We start from the raw sequence: 20,390 nt of genomic DNA, 5'->3' as shown, positions 1-20,390 counted from the left end.
TACACTAGAGTTCAATTATCAATGCAAAAGAAAAAAAAAAACGTAAATAATCATCTTCTAGGAGCTTTTATTTAGAAATATCTTTATTCTAAACTTTAATAGATACAATGAAATGACAAAGCATTGAATCAAAATGGCAACAGTGTAAGTTCTCATCTACCCATGGAACCCAGAGAAATGACAGCTGGTCGGAGAACTTTGCATTTCCTGTCAAACAGTTTTCTGGAATATAAGGCCACCACAGACTCCTTCCCTCTAAAAAGTTAGTTTTTTTTTTTCCTTCAGACAGTGTTACGTCTTTTTCTGAAGAACTTACTGTGATGCATTTCCACTGAAATACAAATGTGATAGGCTAAATTACAAACAGCACTTGGTTAAACAGTCGGCCCCGGGGTTCAGGTTCTTCAGTCCTTCCAGGTAAAGACCCTTTACCTTTTTAGTCCAGGCTGAAGGTCTTTCTTCCATAGCAGAAAATGCCTGTCCTTTTCAGGATGAGACTGATGGAGTCTCTTATTAGTATGATCCTTCATCTCATCTTTTACATAAACTAAAAAACTGAGATCAAAGGTAAGTGCATGAGTCCTTTCCCCACTTGTTCTCCTTGGCCTGTCGATTTCTGTCCTTTCAATCAGCCTTAAATTCATCACGAGTGGCGTCACAGGGCGATACAGGGACATTTCAGGGTGATGCTGATGGACGATGTGTTGGAGCATCCAACAGTAAAGCTACAGGCCTATAGACTGCAGGGTCTGTCTCTCAGCGTTGTTGAGGTGGCTGGAGAACATGCTGTAACATGGCTGCTGAGCGAATTGTATCAGAAAGTCTGACAGGTAAGCCTGAGGAGAGACAGGGGGCGGGTTTACAGATGAAACTTAAGAAATTTATAACCACAACATAAGGTACATAAATATTATTCTTTTGCTGATAAATTTACAGCATTTTCTTTCAGTTTTTACACAATTTTAAAGTGCAAATAGATTTCTTTATCAATTACCAGAACAATTTTACAGGGGTGAAGATTAAACATTTAATCTAAAGAAACAAGAGAAGGAAGAAGAGATAAATGGACAAAAAGACAAAGGAAATAAAAACTGAGCATGTACCTGCAGATCAATCTGATAAATGGGATCTTTCAAGGCATCTGGATCATCCTCCTCCTCATCCTCATAATAATCGTCCTCTGTTAGAATAAAAAAATGGAAAAAAATTAAAATCCAGGTTCAAAGTAGAGGAGCCCATCTACTCAGCAGGTGTGCTTTACCATATTTGTTGGATGAAATCAGATCAGAGAGTAGCTGCCCTGCCAATCCTTCATCCTCCTCTTCGTCCTCTCCATCTTCCTCCTCCTGGTCGTCCCACATGCCACTGGAATCTGAAAAAAGAAGGAAAAGAAAGGCTCTTAAAGGGTTGGTTTCGGTTTTATTGGGGGGGTTGCCAATGGAAGGTCTATACTGGGTGGTCAAACGTGGAGCCATTTATCGTTCTCCTCACCTTGGCTCCAGTCTGCGGCGTTGGTCCTGCTGGCATTAGCTTCCACCACCGTTGACAACTCGTTTATGATCAGTTTAAAGATCTTCACCAGTAAAGGAATGTTTGTCCAGCGCTCTGGTTCTAATAAAAATAATTTAAAACAATAAAAAACAACAACCTTAGTTTTCCTCTCACTATGTTTAAAATATCTGACCTTTAAAATAAGAAAATGATTTATTGATCGTCTACTTTCTGAATTATGTGGATTTACTTTTGGCAGCTTTGGAGCGAGTGCGAATGCCTTCATCGGGGCTGTAGATTTCCTCTCCCTTCACCATGATGTCCTGAAGCCGCTTGTCATCTGTGTTGATACCATGCTGCAGGAGCTTACACAGCGCCACAGTGCTGCACAGACAAGCGCCATAGAAGGAGAACATTTGTGGGAGGCAAGATCAGATAACTAAAAGCACAGCATGAATCAATCCAAACCCTGCAGCAACTGAAAAGCAAGACTTCTGCAGGAAAAGAGTTTTCCTACCTAACTTTACCCTCGTACTGTCCATAGAAAAGGTGCTGTCGGCTCATCCACTCCGTCATGACAAACTCCAAGGCAGGCTTCCCCGTCGGTCCTGGAAGGCTGCACAAAAACTCCAGCAGAGGCTCCAGCTGGGAGTGAACCAGGTGGGCAAATACCATGATGAGGGACTAAAGGTGGACAAGATGGGAGACAAAACAGGAGATAAAACAACAGGAGGAAAAAAACATGGATGCCTGCCTATACAGGAGAGTCTCAGTGAATCAGAATGTCATCAAAACATTACAACCTTCATTACTTTGATAAGAAATTATTGCACACAGGGTTATTTCTATTTTAGATTCATCTGGATAACTAATGAAAACCCTTAGTTACCTTCTTAGGAAATTATATTATATAGGAGAGATTGAAAAGGAAAAAAGTACACAAAGGCCATGCAGAAGTTTGTGTAAACTTCAGGACATGAAGGGCATCTGCACACAGATGTATCTATAAAACAGGTACTACTAGCACTTTACTTGCATTTAGTTACTTCTGAACCAGACTATAGCAGAAGCATCATAGTTGGACTAACGAGAAAAAGAACTAGATTCTTGCTCAGTGACCAAAAGAAGAACCCAAGTTGGTCTTCTGCACACGCTGCTAAACAGCACTAACACCTAATTTAATGACTGTCATGCTAAACTCATCTGAAGTAAACAGATAACCTATAAACAACTTTAAAAAGATGAGAGATGCCAGACAATACTATGAGAAGAATAATGAAGATAAATAGAAACAGGCTTCCTAAACACTTCAACTGCAGCACTGATGCAGTAATTCATGCCAAATGAGCCCCCACCACATATTGAGTCTTTATACTGAACAAAACATGGAAATACTTCCAAGCAGGCTGAAATACCCGTACCCAGTTTTCCCCCTTTATGATTTTCTAACATTTTGCAGGGCAACAGGACTTTTGGTCTTCATTTTCTTCAAGCCATAATCAAGTTTAAAAAAACACTTGAAGTATATTGCTGAGAGCAAAATCAATCATTGTATGAGTTTCCATGTTTTTCTGTGATATTCTGGTTCACTGATGTTCCCCTCGTGTGGTCATCTCTCCTCCCTACCTGCATGACACTCAGAGCCTCGGCTTGTTGCATTTTGCTCAGAATGGCTCTGAGGATGTGGTCCAGCTGATCCCCCAGCTCTGTTCCAGCCCGAGAGATCAGAGTGGACACCAACCTCCCAACGAAGACCGCCGTGGACTCCGAGGTCCGGGGGTCCAGCAGTTGGTTGACCACCTGCATGACATACCACAGGCCGCTGTTGCCTTGTTCATCCCTCCACTGGGCGATCTGCTCGAGGGCCACAGAGACGTACGCGCGCAGACACTCGCCTCCGTTCTGGAAAGGACGAAAGCAATATGAAAAAAAAAACAAAAACAAAACAAAAAACAAACCATCACTTTATAATATGCAGTGTTAAAATCAGACATGCATCGGTCTAAAATTGGTGAAGCCAATCACCAACATCGGTATCTTTCAATCGCCAGGCACAGAATCAAACCATAAATTCTCCACCAATATTATATTAACAGGTATCAAAATTAGAGGAGATAAGTCTCAGGAAATGACCACAGTATTAGTGAAGGAGGCAGCAGAGACACACTTTTTAAAATTAAAATGGAAGATTGGGGAAAAATAAAATTGTTGAAATTAAGGATGAAGTGGGAATTCTTTTAAAAGGTTTGGAGATGGCTTTTAGAGAAGCCGTTTTGATTACCAGAATACTTTGCAAGAGCTCTCCACCTAAAGCATCATGGGATTTGTTTTCGGGGAGAGAGAAAAAAAGATGGCAGAGGCACCATGCAGGGAATTGGAGTCACGTGACCAACAGGGAGTAAATAGTAATGATCATCTGTCCAAATAGTCAGCTAGCCAAGTCCCCTATATAGTCCCGCTTTATATAGGGTTTGAGGGGTAAGGGCAGACATTCTGCTACAGCTTATTTTGTATGATGAGTACATTGTTAAACATCTCTGCCACTGTGTTTGTAGCCTACACAATGCTGTGGCGCACATGTTTGATTTTATTCGATGCTATCTAGCAGGCCATCAAGGATAGCAGATGGTAGGGTACTGTGCGAACCGCGTTCTGACATAGACAATGTTCTCATTTGATCCGTAGTGTGTCCCAGGGAGCGCATGATTTACTGGAACCAGAAGATGATCCTGTAACCGTCTTGCCCAAGTAGCAGGTTAGGATAATCTGTCTGATCAACCATGTTCGCCTTCTCTAATGCTACTTTCACACTGGAGGCGCTTTGGGCAGCAGAAGCAGCCCTTTTACATGCAAAGTCAGTGGTTGACATGCATCAAGTCACATCAAAAGGTCCTGCAGTGTGTTTTGAGCAGCAGGAGCAGCCCATCTTGGCAGATCTGAGTAGCGCCTCATGAGCTTCTGAGCATCTGATGCGCAGGACGCGCTTCACACCGACAAAAAAAGGTAAGGGGAGACAGCACCAGAACCAGCTGCCTGTTCTTGTTCCTTGGGCGGTGGAACCAGAAGATTATTTGCCAAAGCGAACAAAAAGGATGTTTATCTCCTCAATAAAAACAAAAAGACCAGTGCTTAAAAACGGTGGTCTTCATGACCAGTAGGTCGCCGATCACATGAAAATCAGCTCATTTCTGAGCTTTGCTGATTGACCGGTGCAAGTCTAGTTAAAAAAAATAAAAGCTTTTATTACCTGCATTACTGTGTTGTCATCAGTGCTTAAGGTGCACTGTGCTACAACAGGGAAGGCCTGACACACCAACAGCTCTGACAGAGGGGGCTTTGAGTTTCGGACCACTGTGGCCAGGATGTCTATAGATGTCTGCAGAGACACAAATAAATGAGAAATGTTAACACCAAGTTATGCTCATACAGGCATGGAATAAACAAACAGCAAAATAATATAAACTTTTGCTACTGAGTCGTATCAGAAAGAAGACCTGGAGAAGACCGACCTTTGATGGACCAAATGAGGAATCAGCACAGAAATAATAAAAAAAACATTCATCAAATCTCTGTGGATAAGTAGTCTCTAAATAACTCATTGCACTTACTGCACAGAGCCCAGAGGGGATCTTATCAGGCGGAGCGTGCATGATGCTGATCAGCGTGGGAATGAGGCGCATCTGCATGGGACCCTGACAGCCTTCGATCTGGGCCAGCTCCTTAAAGATGTCCTGAGCCAGCGACGCCACCACTGGGTCTGAGGAGAAGGGACAAGGAAAGGTCTTTAAAAAAATAGCCACTCTAACATTTACATCATAAACTGAGTGACAGTTTCAGTGTCTGACACTTTAAGATGGAGATATAATAGTACCGTTGTTATATTTGAGGAAAATGGCGATTGTCAGTGGGCAGATCTTGTTTTCAGCGCTGGTGGTGAAAGACGGGTCCACGGTGCAGACGATGCAAAGAGTCTCCATGACGAGTGTAAGCACCTCTGAGCTAAACTGGGCTGCTAGCTGGACCAGTCCTTCCAATATGCTGGGGAGGAAAGGTTGGAGGATCTGCGTGCTCTCCGAAAGCTTCAACTGATCACAGTATCTGAAAAGCAAAGAAAGAACACAAAGACTTAACCTGGAGGAAGATGGGAGGTTGAATAAAGATCAAATTTAGCTACCAATTAAAGTTTATAGTCATTATTTGACAAAACAGGGGCAAACTAATGATTAGAACATGGTAACATGACATTCCTACGTTAATATGAAATCATATAACAGCCAAAAACCAGAAGCTCACCCCCAAATGGCCCTGACTGCCGAGATGCGGACAGATGGTGGCTGGCTGTCATGTAGGCCGCTAACTGTGGCCTGGAGAAACTGCTGGATGAGCTCAGGAGACATGGCTGCAGTGAAGCGACTGGCGGCCCACAGCGCCCGGCCGAGGAGGAACGGGGACGCGGCTGGGAGCAGGAAAACAAAGGATTAGTTATGAGAAATATGTTCAAATTAGATCTATTTAAGAGGGACAAAATAATTGTTCTGCATAAAAAAAAACTAGGTTGAGTTCTAAATGATCCAAAAATAGAAACATGTTTGGTTGGATGTAATGTCCAACAGTTAGAATGACGGCTTCTGCAGTGTTTATAATATCTGGCGTCCACTGTGGGCCTCACCGGTCAGATTAAGATCAGCGAGGATGACGCCCGCCAGAAACCCATGCATGTCAAACTGGATTCTTCCATTCTTCACATTCTCTGTGATGATGGTCTTAACTGAACCCAGGGCCAACATGCAGGCCTCATGAATCTTCCACCTGGTTTGGAAAACAGAAAAAAAATATATATAATAATAACTTCCAAACATAAAAAGCTCCTTGTTCTGCCTTTCTGAAACAAGCCCAATGGTTTAACCCAAAGCATAAACCCAGAGCCGCTCCCCGTCCTCACCAGTGCTCATTGCCGCTGTTTTTAGCTTGTTCTGCCTCCTGGAGGTGTCTGGTTGCTGCTGCCGCCAGCGCTGCTGCACTCTCATTCTGAAACTCTGCAGCTACAGCCTGCAATAAGTTTACACAAACATGCTCTGGTCACTTAGACCTGCAGAACAGCCCTTTAACTCCAGGAGCTCTGGGTTCATCTAAAGCTCACCAGCAGCAGGTCCTGAGCGGAGATCCTGACAGAGTAGGAGAAAGTGTCGTCATCCTCATCCTCTACGAACTGCTGAGGGTTTGCTGTCCACACTTTAACCTGAACACAGAGAGCTGCGATGAAGCAAGACCATTTCTCCCAGCATTGAGCCTTTATGGCTCCAGTTATGCATCACGTGGCTCAACGATACTCCCACCTGGTCCTCGGTGATCTGCATGTACAGGATGATGTAGTAGATGAGCTCAGGGAGAGCTTTCCTCACTGTGCTCTTAAACTTGTTGTTCTCCAGCAGCGTGTGGACAAACTCAAAGATGCTGAACACTAGATTTTCAAACCCCAAAACTTCACCTGGAAAAATCCAGTCAAAAAGTAAAATATTAAAAGTATATATTAAATGAAATAAGGGCGGGAAATAAAGGGACAGTAGTGCTCACCGTCTGAATCAACTGGGTCATCCACCTCCTCGGTGTAGTTGACCTCTGTCCTTACATAAGTGAATTAAAAACTAAGGAAGAATAGACTTTTTTTTCCCAGATATAACAGATTCAACAAATCAATAATTAAAAAGTGATTTGATATTAATAATGTGATAATGTGAAGTTGCAACCTCTATAAAAAAAGTTAAACTGCAGCACAACATGTTTATCAGCAAAACAACTAAAGGCTTTGAGTTGCCCTGCAATGGACCGGCGACCTGTCCAGGGTGGACCCTGACCCTCGCCCATAGACAGCTGGAAATAGGAACCAGCACCCCTTGCGACACTGTTTGGGATAATCTTGACGGAAAATTGATGGAATGGATGGACAACTAAAGGCATGATTACAGAGCTGTTGGTTTAAAGGATATAAAGCTGCACTTTCAGTCAGCGTGTTCCAGACGATGGGTAATATCTGCTGCATAGAAGACACCATCGGTTTTGGGAAGTTCTTCACTAAAGCCGTTACTGCCTGCAGAGGAATAATAAAAAAAAAAAATAAAAAAAATTGTATTGTCTGAACTATAAACACCAAAAATTTTGAAATGTATTTCTTTGATCTTTTAAACAAATCTCAACCCAATGGATGTGAATTTTTTTACTTGTTGGTCTCTCTAAGCAACTAGATCAATCTCTAAGCTTCAGAAGGCTCACCTTCAGGACTTCCATCTTGAGGCCGCTGTCAGACGATGGTCCATCAGGCATTTGCAAAGCCTGCACAAACGCCTCTGTAAACTGCTGTACCACCGGGAAGATCAATGCTTTAGCTGCACCCTAAACACAATTATATGGTTGTTAGTGCGCAGAGCTAGCTGCAACATATGCAAATTATACATGTATAAGCACATATGGTATTATAAAAGGGAACTCCTTAAACACTTCCAATTAAACATAAAATCTGCATAAAAAAACTAATTTGGAAAGTTTTTAGTTATTAAATGCTCAACAGACACACAAGGGACAACTAGATATATTTAGAAAATAAATTTCTTAGAGGAAGGAAAACAGAGTCAAGAAAAGGTTGAATGGTTGGCATCACAAATGTTTTCCTGGTATAGTTAGACTATCGAGATGAAAAGCTGGATTATAAACCAGCTGCAGACAATGTTTTCATTGTGATCTAATCCAATCTTCCACCTGGAAAACAACTGTAAGGATTTCCAGGATTCAGCCAAAAACAAGGATAAAAAAATTAACATTTCCTGCCATCATTTTACAAATTTAATGTCAGAAAAATGCAACTGAGTTTCATAGTGCTCAGGTTAATGTTTAAAGACAGAACTACCAGTAGTTAAAATAAAGAAGTGGATTCATTAATAACATTAAGCACATTTCATCAGAAGCTCCCAAGAACACAAGACTGAAAACAGATGGAGTCCCTAAATGTTGTTCTTGTCCCTCCCTACCCAGCATGCATCAGAGCAGACTTGTCCGTTCTCCAGACTGACAGCTGTCCCAGCATGCACCGCGGCAGCAGAAGGCTTCCAGGTTAGCACTCAGAGCTCAGAGTATTAAGTTAAAAGTTCCCTTTCAGTTGCCGCTGTTCTATAAAAGTAACTTTTAAGCTCATTGAGGCGAGAAATTATACTTTTAAGCATCACTAGATGGCCCATTTACTGATTTAATGCATAATTTAAAAAAAAAGTTTGTATGTTTTGAGGACCGTGGCAACCTGTGGAGCTCCGAGGCTAACCGCAGCTAGGGGTTATGTTAGCCCGTCTGCAGAAGCCCTCTCTCAGCATAGCTGTGTGTGAAGGACTGCTGGCTCTGATGGTGATTTTTTTGTTTTGTTTTATTTGGCAAAATTTTCATTTTATTTGTGTTTATCTGACTGTTTTAACTATTATTCCCCTATTAGATGAAAAAATAATTTATTATTATCTATTAATTACAGGAGGTTAAATGCAGCTCCAGCGAGCAGAGTGTGTGGTGACGTCACGAGTACACAGCTTCTGTTCCAATTAACCATTATTTATGCTGCGTGCTCCAGTTCTCCCCAAATCATACATTCCTGTGTTCTTCTCAAGAACATCCTTGGCGAGGACACGAGTCTGTACTCACGTTCTTGTGAATTGACAAATGGCCAATCACTTTATTTTCATTTTCTCGTCTTAACGCAGTTCTAAAGTACTGTATAGATCCCAGCGGGAAGATGTCCCATTGATTACTGAAAATCAATTCTGCACAATTCACATGAATAAAACGTCTCTCAGGGAAACTTAGTTGCATTAACTTTCGCCTTTTTAACGAATGGTCAAAGGGGGAAGTGATGCATGCTGTAAAGCAGTCTGCACCTTTGTAGTTGTTTAGTCTGGCAGGATTACTGCCACCCTCCTCAAAGTTGCTTGGTGGCAGGAAACAATAAATACGTCCATGGGCCATGACAGAGGTGTCATTCATATAGTTTTAGGTAATAGTCACAACATTTTTGAAAATATTTTATGAAGGCTGAACAGTTAGTGTTAGTTTAAACATAAGAATTATATTTAAGTGTTTAAGAGTGGTTCAGGCAGAGATGGACAAGCTTATAATTTCTAATGTGAATGGGAAGGTTTCGGAGGAGCTGGAGAAGCCCATATAACTTCATGCAGGAACAATTTATGGAGAAAAAAAACGAACAAACGGGGTTAAATGTTTGCCACATCGATTGAAATACAACAAAGAAAAATACGAGCAGTAACAGATGTGAAATTTACTTCACCTTTTCAAGCTCCTCAATAGCACAGATGAGGTTAGCACATGTGGTGAAGATCTCCACTGCTCTGGAACGGGTTCGAATGCTGTAAACCTGCAATTATTCAGAAACATCAACAAATCATCCTCAGACTCTAAGAGCATCCTTGAGACTAGAGTTGGTATCAAATCCTGTAAAGTTCAATATGCATCATAAACGTCAGCATATCTGGTTTTGGTTCACGTTAGCATGCTAGTGTTGGTCTTTTAAAAGATGATGCTTAATTACAATTTGTTGGTAACAGCCATAACATGACAGAAGCACTGCTCCAACAAGGGTTTTGCTCATGTGAGAAGAGTATAAGCATCTAGGCTAATAAACACCAGATAGTAGTGGATGAATGAAGGAAAATTACATGAATAATAAAGAAGTGCCACAAACAGTCAAAGTAGGGGAGTAACTACTGCTGCTGACCATTAATGAATGAATGTGGAAATTGGAATGCTCCTAAGCTCCAGACGACTGCCTCGTCCTGGTTATAGAGCTCTCTCTGCTGGAGTTCTTGCTCTGCTTTCCCGCTGCCCCTGTCTGAGCCTTTCAACACTTTAGGCTACTTGGGAAGCAGCAGTGATCCAGCAGTCCTGGACTCCTCCAACTAGAAGCATCTCTCAGGATTTGTTGAACTGAGGGAGGCTAGCGCTTATAGCTTTGTTTGGCTTCGCTTGGTAAATAAAACAGCGACTCCCTCCGGACATCTAGGTGTTCCATGTTGAGGTGAAACTGACAACCAGCAGATTCAATGACATATGGAGCCTTATACCGTGCAAGTTTGCTCACCAGGTAAATTTCTGGTAAAATGTTGGGTTTTACATGCGAAATGAACGCACCAGAGGGAAGCAAAGTCAGCAGTATGGTTTTTGTTTGGTGGTGTGAAAGAGGTAAATACATTAGTGCTGCAACTAACAACTATTTTTCAAATTGATGAATCTGTTGATTATTATTTCAATCAAATTAAATCATTTTTTATATTAAATGCAAAATTTTTTATATACATTTTTTTTTCAAATTTTGATATAATTACTGCTCTAAGCAGGTTGCTCTGTCAGCTAAAGGCATATTTTACAATCTCTATACACCAGTTAAAGACTAATCAATTACCAAGTTAGTTGACGATTATTTCAATAACCGATTAATATGATTCTTTCGGCCCTAAAATAAATGAATAGATATTAGGGATTTAGAAATTTTGACTACAGTTTCTTTTCCGAGTGCATTTAAGGCTGACATTTAGCATAGAGACAACATGGCCGAAACTTGTGATGACAAGACAAACAGCACATCCAGCATTCAGAAAGGTTTTCAACTATGCCAAGTAAAGCAATTAAGCAGCAGAGCACAGGTTGCAGAGCAGAGCTTGCCATAGTTTTGTGTAAGTCAAATGATTTTGACTTTTTGAGTGCGAGTTTAAACGCTGCACATTAGCCTCAGTGCGTGCTCAGAGCAGTGGCAAAAAAAATGCAAAAAGACAGAAATCCAAACATCCCATCACCATTCTGAATATGAGAGAAATGCCACAGAAAAGGTAACTGACACCGAACATGGCTACTAGGTCTGTGGTGGACTTGTTTGAAAAAGCAAGAACATTTCCCAATGATCCTGCTAATGTGAAGCACTTAACAAAATAATGTAAGTGATAAACACGTTTTTTTTGCAGGGTTAGTAAATATTGTAGCCAAAGATGCTATGATTTTATCATTAGACATAAGTTATTTTGGTGTTTCGGTCTTCAGCCTTGGTTTCCTAATTTTACGTTTTTGGCTTCGCCCAACAATTTTCATTTCAGTGCTTCATTAATAAATATCGTTTATTGGCCCCTTCAGGAATATCAATCTAAAAATATTTAAATCTGTGCACATTTAACACGCAAAGCATTATGCAGCAGCCCTCTCTGACTGCGACACAAATGTTAATATATCAGTGTAACTGTGTGATTAGATGAGAAACATTGCAGCAGTACCTCAGCCATGGTGAAGATCTTATACATCTCAGGTAAGATGACCGGAGCCACCAGCGGCATCTGTGTGTCGGTCACTTCTCGAGTGAACTCTGCAAACGAGAGAGTTCAGGAAAAACTCTAATTTAACAGGTTTTAAAGTCTGCAGAGATACAAATAAGCTCGATTAGCATACTGTGCAATAACAGTTAAACATTTAAATCCTCAAAACCAGACCAAAACAAGGCTGCTACTGTGTAAAGCATGTTTATAGATTTTTCAGATACCTGTGAGGACCCTCATGGCTCCGTGAACTGCGTTCACATCTCCACTGACCAGCATCTCCATCAGCAGGGTGAAGAGCTGCGGCCACGCCTCAGGCCAGTCCCAATGAGCGATGGCTGACACGGCGTAGGCAACGCTGGAGCGAACTTTGCTGATGGACTCCCGTAGGCCGCTGGGCAGCAGCTCCCTGATGGCGGCTTTAGCCTGATGGGTCACCATGAGATGAGAGCAGTTTAAAATGCCATGACTGTTAATTTGGGGGTTCAACTGAGATATCTCTATTCTGTATATGGAAATAAAAACAGTTATTTTAATCATAGCTAGAATTTTTTTAATAGAGTTCTTCAAAATAAGTTTTTTTTTTTTTAAGATTATGAGGTTTCCTAATGTGGAGAATCCACAGTGGCGCTTTTCTTTCATTTTCTAAATTCCTTTCTACTTTTATGCTAGTATAGCAGCAAGATGGTGACGGCAACGGAGCAACGTTATAATGTTGCCTTTTCTGACGTTCTTAGTTTGATAGAGGGAACCTCTTACTGGGCATCTTTAGTGTCATTTCTTTAAAAAACAAAAAAGTATTTTCTAATTTCAGCTGGATATGTTTCATGGACTACAAACGGACTCCAAGTACGTCACTTGGAGTTTTTGCATCAAATCTGTGGTGATCCAATTGGTTCTAACCTGATCAAGTGGACCCTTTAAGGCCCACCATTGAAATCCAGACGTTCTTGTTCTTTACCAAACTAACACTCTGTGTATAGGTTGTATCAGTCTGGCTGGCTAGGCTAACAAATGCAAAGTGAAGGTGAAGCTTGTGATAATTTTTAATAATTTTGAAAGCATCTATAACATTTAAATAAAGTCTATAATGCAACAAATTTGAAGTTTTTTAAATTATTATTATGAACCCATCTTTTCAGATCGTGGCAAATGACCAATATGACGACATTCTAATATGGTTTGCTATAGATGAGGGCAGGTGATGTGAAGCTTTACCTGATCTGTGGTTTCAGGAGGCCTGAACTTCTCTGAATGGGAGCACCAGTGAGTCTCCACATACTGCTTCAGGATGACAGACGCTAACTGCAAAGGCAGATTAAATATTTGTTATTAGAACAGCAAACAGAAACTAAGGTCTGGTTTTATAATCAATGCATAAGAAAAAAAACAAATACCTTTTGGGTTTAACTCACCTGACGGATAGCCAATGCTCCCTGGGGGTCAACTGTCAGCTCTGCCAAATGGACCCCAAACTCTGGAATAGAAAACAGGCATGATAGGGTTTTTTTTATTATCATAATCACCATGTTATTACAATACCATAGCGCATATTTTAATCTTATCAAGATAACTTTTGGTATATTTTGTGAGGGAAGAATGATTTTCAGTCTTTAAAGTCCAACAAACAACTACTGTTTAAAAGAAAAACACAACAACCGTCCATCTTTTGCCACTAGAGGCATTTATTTGAAAAGATGGAAAAGGTTAACAGCCACATGGAGGACTGAGGCCTCTGTGTTGGTCGGACGCTGAACCTCTGCGTCACAACCGCGCCGAAACATGCCCAATTTTAACCAGGCTTCTTCAGGACAGATAGAGAAAAGTCACTGTTATCAATGAGCAGCACACAGCAACTTTGTTTATTCAGGATTCTGAATTTACTCTGGATTCCCTCATTTAATCAACAGTTCAATTACTCATTTTATCAATACCTGGTTAAACACTGAGGTTTTCGCCCAAAGCAAAGGGACCGATTTCAACCAAGCATGGGAAGACAACAGAAAGGAAGAGAAAAACACCAAGTTCAAGATCAGCAGCCTCCACCTCATCAGCGCCACCTCCAGCTGGCTTTTTTAGGAGTGACATCAGGCACAAGAAAACAATAGCGCCAACAATCCTGCAAAGCATCTGCCTTAGAGAGAGACAGGTCAGCAGAAAGGGGCAGCACGCTGCAACACCCGCTCACAGCACGCTCAATTACCTTTTTACTGTGGGACAAAAGAAGGATGGGGAGCGCTGAGCTGCAGCCGCTCGCCATGATAGCACCTCTACAGATGCTGAGGTGCAAAAAGTCTAAAATGTTCTTCTTATACTGCCTTTACATAAACTCATGCTGACCTTTTTCGAAAGACCACAACTCTGAAAGTAAACACAGACCTATTTATTCCTTTTGGTATCAGTCATTTCTCTAAATCATTTAACTTCAAAGAAGGAAATTAAATTTTATTAAATTGAAACAGAAAAACTTTTGCTATGCTTTACTTTCATTCTAAAACGTCCAAAGAAATCTACAGGTCCTGTACCATAGATCCACTAACAGATTTAAACAATCTTAAAAACATATAATTACAAAAAATCCCCAAGCTCAGAAGCATTTGATCTGTCCATGCAGTTTCCTCCTGTTTCTCAGCTCTCCTAAGGAAGCTGGGAGGTTTAGAGGCGGGATCATTTGGACCCCCCCCTGGAAGCCCACTTCGCGGGAAAATCTGTCAATCGGATCTTAAAAGTTGATTTGGTCACTAAAGAGGAAAAGATTGCCAATTCAGGCCACTTTATGACCATAGAGTCCTCTTTTCATTTAATAATCATCCAAACTCTCCACAGGTTAAACAGAGCTAATGCTAAAACATGACATGCATGATAAATGATCAGATTTTAATATTTATAGCATATTTAAAACAGACACATTTCGCTGAGCTCCTCTGATCGGGAGATTTTCCCATGTGATAACAGCAAAGTTTGCTTCTGGATTAGAGCTTCAGGGCTCCACTTCACTAAAGGGACATTTCACCTGTTTTAAAAACCTGAATGATATTTGATGAGCTATGCAAACTTCCACTCTACCTATAGATAATGCCAAGTAGATTTGTTATTAGTTAAACCTTCAATAAATTCCTAAAAACTGGATCTAAACCATATCAGATGGTAGCATGCTAGAAACAACTATTTGACATCAATAACTTGTACGGTAATAATCCATAAGATTATTTTAATATGAAAAAAAAAATAGATTTTTTAAAATCTATATCAGGCTCATTCTAGAGAGTGGCCATATAATTATAAAAAATATTTTTGTATAAAGCAAACCTTACATCAATTTTGAAGTCATAAAACAGTAAAATGACATTGCCTGCCTGAACATAGCCTAGTTTTATAAGACATATCATTAGAATAAGTACATTTTATCAGTCAAAAATCAAATGAGGAATTTATTTTACCTTAAAGATGTCCGGGTTTGAATTATGTAGTTTTCAACAAGTACACGCAGAACTGAGTGATTTTACATTAAATAATTTAACACAGTCTAGGGGTTGGGGACTTTTACTCAGTTAGTTAAATTGTGAACTTTACAAACTGATGGACCTACAAATTTGACACCAACTTCGGGCTGGTTCACATGTGCCCCATCTAAGCTAGGGCTATTGGTTACCACTTATAAACAGCGCTAGCGGCGGGCCCTTCTATCCTGTTAGGCAAAGAGCATCTGGAATACCAACAAACCTAACCTTGAAGCACATTTATAAGCCATCGAACAAACCTATAGCTCACTAACTTCTGCTTGCATGGCCTTACATCAGCTAAACCTCAGCCCACTCTGGTTCTGCTGAGGCTCCTGCTAGCTTGGTTGGAATAAACCCTGATGTAGCTAGCAGTCAGCATTAATAAACGACTTTAAACATCGCTCCTGTGGTTCATAGCCCGACTACCCCTCACCTTCTGTCACCTCCAGCACTTTGATCTGCTCCTCAGCGGCGGCGCGCACTTCTTGTAACGGAGACAGGATGGCCGTTAGCGTCTCAACCAGAGCCTCCTTCAATCCCTGCTGGACGGGTCCGACAGCCGAGCCGGCCCGAACGTCACCCGCAGCACTCATGCCTACAGTGTCTGCGCTCTCAGCCCGCTATAGAAAGTTCAGTTACCGGGGTGGGAGCGGAGCCAGAGAGCCACGGCCACAGAGCGCGCCAATGCATGGAAAAATGGAGGCGGGGCGATGAATGGCGGAAATGTTCAGCTGTATAGTTCCGACTTTTTTTTTTAATGGGGAGGCTTCTGGGTTACAGCGCCCTCTTGTGGAACGGCTGACTAGAACACTATAAAACTATACAATATGCATGAATTTTTTTTTAGATATAAACTAATAATTACTTTCCTTAACACAGGTCGATTTTTTTTTCATCAAAATGTTTTTATCACTGCTGATTACCTGCACTTTAAAAAATGAAATAGTCTAGAGAGCTGTAGTTAACATTTCTTTATGTTTAAACTTGTGTGTACAGAATGACTAAATAAAATCTGTCTAAGTCTGTAATTTAAAATGTATTAAAAAGATTTTGTACTGTGAGCTAAAATCAGTATGTTGAAGTAGCTTTGTTTACCCTTTGTAACTTCACTCTTTTTGCAGTAGCTCCTGAAGAGAAGTCAGATGATCAGGATGGGAAGGAGCCCCAGAGCAGGATGACAAACTGTTACCATGTGATTTGTTCTCAGATAAGTACAGGGCTTTAACGTTTTTAGTTATGTTCTCATATTTTTACACTTTATATTTTTAAATAAACACATAATTTATAATCCAAATAGCTGTCGGATCAGCTCAAAGTGTAGAGAAGGTATTTTCCTGTAAGGTAGATCATGTCAGATTTACCTGCTGAGAATCCTGGTTGGTTGTCTGATTGACAGGAGGCTGTAATATTAAGCAGTTTCCGCCCTCTAGTTTACAGCCAGACATTTCCCTTTGTATACTGGCTGATTATAATCAAATCTGACCGAGTGGTATCTCTATTAAAAAATATCTTTCCACTTAATAATGGTGGCTTACCAGCAAGATGAGCCCTGATATGTATTTCCGTTGTGGCTCAAACCCTTATATTGATTTAAACTGCTTCAGTTTTATATAACGCTAACAATAAACCCAGGACTGAATGGGTTGTGATACTCATTTTCCACACCCTGGATGTGGCAGTGGGGTTACTTAAGGATTAGTTTCACCTCAAACTCCTGCAGATCGAGCACAGCACGTCTTATGAGAAGGCTTTGACTTCTTCTAGATCTTCAGTCCATGGGATCCAACCTTTTCCGGTGTCTTGATTATTTAGGCTTCATGCCACGGTTTGAATGCATTTAATGGCTATAAGCTAAGTATTTACACCAATGAACCCGGTGTACCTTAATACAATTCTCCAACCAGTCTCCCTTTTGTGTTAAACACACTGAGGCAAAGCAATGACAAAATCTATAAGTGAAATAAATAAAATATCAGTTGCCATAAAAAACTAATGCATACAGCTGTTCAGGTGCTGAGATTATACAGCAAACGTATGCTCAGGGCTCCTACCTATGCTGCTCTCTAGAGTTCTCAGTTCGTTACAAAAAATACAAAATGAAGTATATTATGAATTCACGGAAGATGTCTGTAAATATGGCCAGAATACGAGGATGAATCTGCAAAAACTACTAACAGAAGGGAAGGTTTTGAATGATGACTGACTGAAAGAAGGGAAAAGAAAAGGTAGCATATGGAGGGAAGGAACAAATGAGACCAAAAATAATTAAGGCAGAAAGGACAAGGAAGTTTGCAAGGACTAAATAACTAAAAGAGGGAAGTATACAAGAAAGGAAGGAAAGAAAGAAAAGAAAGAGGGGAGGGAGAACACCATGGTGGAGACACAGAGGTGTGAAAGAAAGGAAGGATAAAACCTTTAGACCATTTGAAAATGTTGGAGTCAAATTCCAGACTGCATACGACTGATTAGGGATTGAGTGCAAAATTTACCCGTTTCGGATCAAAATAGCCAAACATAAAGGTTTTATATTACATCATGTGTTCTCATGTAGCCCAGCTACACCGAAAAAATAATACAACCACTTTTGGCATTTATTTAATCATATTTAGTTACTTTAACACAATTGTTTTTTGTCCTACCCTGCTAACATGAAACTGTTGTGTTAAAGTAGCTAAATATGATTAAGTAAATGCCAAAAATGGCTGTATTATTTATTTCAGTGTTCAGTATAACTTTCACATCTCAGATCTGAGCACCTCCAGCAATGTATTTGACTGACAGTTGGAGACAACTGTGTTATTGATAAATTAGATACATTTTGTGTGAGGAGCAACAGGGTCTAGATCATTTCAATATGATCTCTGCAAAATGAGTCGTGCAGAATGAGACGGATTAAAAGTTGAAAAATAAAACCTGAATGTTTGTTGAAGCAGTTCGGATTCTGACTTCCTGTTTGTATGTAGCTAAAGCCTCTGGAGCATAGCATCAGCTTCAGAAGAAAATTAAATACCATCTTAATTTGATTCAGCCTTACAAGTTTGATTATGTTGATGATCAAGCCACGCTACAACAAACAGCATCAACTGATGGCCTGTTCTTTGACTCTTCTATAAACATTCATGTAGTTAGTGTGTAAAGGGGTATTTATGATGTTGATTTATGTCATATTCAGATTTTCCCATCCTGGGTATTTATGATTGACATTTTTGCTGCTCTCTGGTTGAGTGTGTGTGTCAGAAATGCACCGATCCTTATTTTTTCAGTTCCAATGCAGCACTTGAATTTGGATATCTGCTGATCCTGATACTATTCCAGAGATTATCTTTTTGCTTTAATATTATCATTAATGTTGATTCTTTTAAGAGACTGCCATAAACTCCTGTCTACAAACAAGTGCATGGATAAACACACTCATATATCCAGAAAGACAAGACGAGATTAGAGAAACACAAAGTCAGAAAGTCATAAAAAGGGTCAATTGTGTTAACAGGACAGATTCCATCCTGAAAATAATAGAAACAGACAGCACCCATCTTCCCCCTATGGATTGGCCCATTTTCTAGAAATCTCTTCAATATCAGGACCAATAGAGATAGTAATAAAATCGAATCGATGCAGTTCTAGTCTTAGTTGGACACACATCTGGAAATAACCAAAGCAGAGCATGTTTTGGTATCAAGTTTAAATATTGCCCAGTAGTGAGATGCTATCGTGTAGAAATAAAAACTGGCATTTCTCTAAATGTTCTGACTTTAAATACAAAAATCAGTGTATATAGGGTGCTGCTTTTTTACTGAGATGCTAATTATAAAAAAATGGTTCATGGTTGAAATTCTAACTGAATATTATATGTGCAGTATCCATAAAAAGGCGCTAAGGCGCTTGACATCTGTCCAAGTCTGGACATCTAAATTCAGCCGATTTCAAAGTAAAACTACCGATATATTAATCGACCGTTCAAGAGACAAATGGAACGGGATAGAGAAAATAGATCAGTATAAGATTGACAGAATGAATGAATAATGGGTGGATGAACAATGTGAGCAAAGGTTTAATTGATTGGTGCACAAGCAGCCGAATAAACGGAGGGAATGACAGATGGATGGGTATTTGGATAAATGAGAAGAGATATATGGATGAAAGAACAGATGATTATTTGCTGAATAGAGAAATTATTAGATTTAAGAAAAGGCTGATGGTTGGACTAAGAGAATCAGAAATCAATTAATATATGGACCAATGGACAAATGCAAGGAAGGAGCCCTTAGATAAATATTTTCCCCATTCCTGTTGTTCTCATATATTAACCCAGACTGAGCAGAAACAAAAACGCAGCATAACCTCCACAGAGCTTAGCTGCTGTAGAACGGAGAGTCTGTAAAGGTAAAATGGACCAACTGCTAGTATAGCTGTTTTTGATGCAAAGTTCGGTTAGTTTTAAGAAAAATAAATACATTTATCCCCAGCGTGACATGTTCGTTCAACTCTAATGAGTTAGAGCTAAAAAAACAATACCAGTTTTTTTTTTCTTAGATTAAATTGTGTTTGGCTTAAATATTGGCACTACACAGCATTAAGGTGGGTGTCATTTTTTTTTTTTAACTTTTTAAAATTCCTATTATATAAACCAGAGAGAAGTCAAGGCAAAAAAACAAAACAAAAAAAATCAACAAACAAAATGTGGAAAAAAAAACAATGTAAATAACCAACAGACGAAAAGCCTCCTCCCCGACAGTACACTTTACCCCTTCGCTTCTCAGCTGGTGGCAACAGCAGCGGTGAGGGGAGGGAGAGGGGGGGGGTGAGCTGGTCCGGACGTAGCATATCTGACCCGTCCAGCTGTACAGCGCAGTGAAACATAACTTACATGTTTAGCTCATTTTTTTCTTTTTTTTTTCGCACGTACAGTCGTGATCAAGGCACAGGGATCTTCTACAAGTTATTTTCTTTTCTTCAATAAAGTTGTACAAAATAATACATTTTACAGTCTGTACAAGAATAATAGTCCAGCAGTAAATAAAAAGACAGACGCACTTAAAGCCGGGTGAGG

The 20,390-nt window shown here is 40.1% G+C and overlaps 1 protein-coding gene across 1 annotated transcript; it reads right to left on the bottom strand.

Moving 5' to 3' along the window:
* Nucleotides 1-280: 280 nt before the first annotated feature.
* ipo9 (importin 9) lies at nucleotides 281-16,038 on the bottom strand. Its single transcript, XM_015403147.1, has 24 exons — nucleotides 15,774-16,038; nucleotides 13,253-13,314; nucleotides 13,056-13,142; nucleotides 12,062-12,263; nucleotides 11,799-11,887; nucleotides 9,809-9,895; nucleotides 7,762-7,881; nucleotides 7,479-7,579; nucleotides 7,066-7,124; nucleotides 6,828-6,979; nucleotides 6,632-6,730; nucleotides 6,434-6,540; nucleotides 6,161-6,300; nucleotides 5,785-5,947; nucleotides 5,363-5,589; nucleotides 5,100-5,248; nucleotides 4,739-4,867; nucleotides 3,118-3,393; nucleotides 2,009-2,175; nucleotides 1,742-1,875; nucleotides 1,492-1,611; nucleotides 1,262-1,372; nucleotides 1,104-1,180; nucleotides 281-836 (listed from the first exon to the last, which is right to left on the bottom strand). The coding sequence occupies exons 1-24, from the start codon at nucleotides 15,931-15,933 to the stop codon at nucleotides 726-728; spliced, it is 3,129 nt and encodes a 1,042-aa protein (XP_015258633.1). The 5' UTR covers nucleotides 15,934-16,038; the 3' UTR covers nucleotides 281-725.
* Nucleotides 16,039-20,390: the final 4,352 nt, after the last annotated feature.

Source organism: Cyprinodon variegatus, unplaced genomic scaffold (genome assembly GCF_000732505.1).
Source record: "Cyprinodon variegatus isolate N-32 unplaced genomic scaffold, C_variegatus-1.0 Scaffold34, whole genome shotgun sequence".
NCBI lineage: Eukaryota > Metazoa > Chordata > Actinopteri > Cyprinodontiformes > Cyprinodontidae > Cyprinodon > Cyprinodon variegatus.
This window is presented reverse-complemented; position numbering and strand designations above follow the sequence as displayed.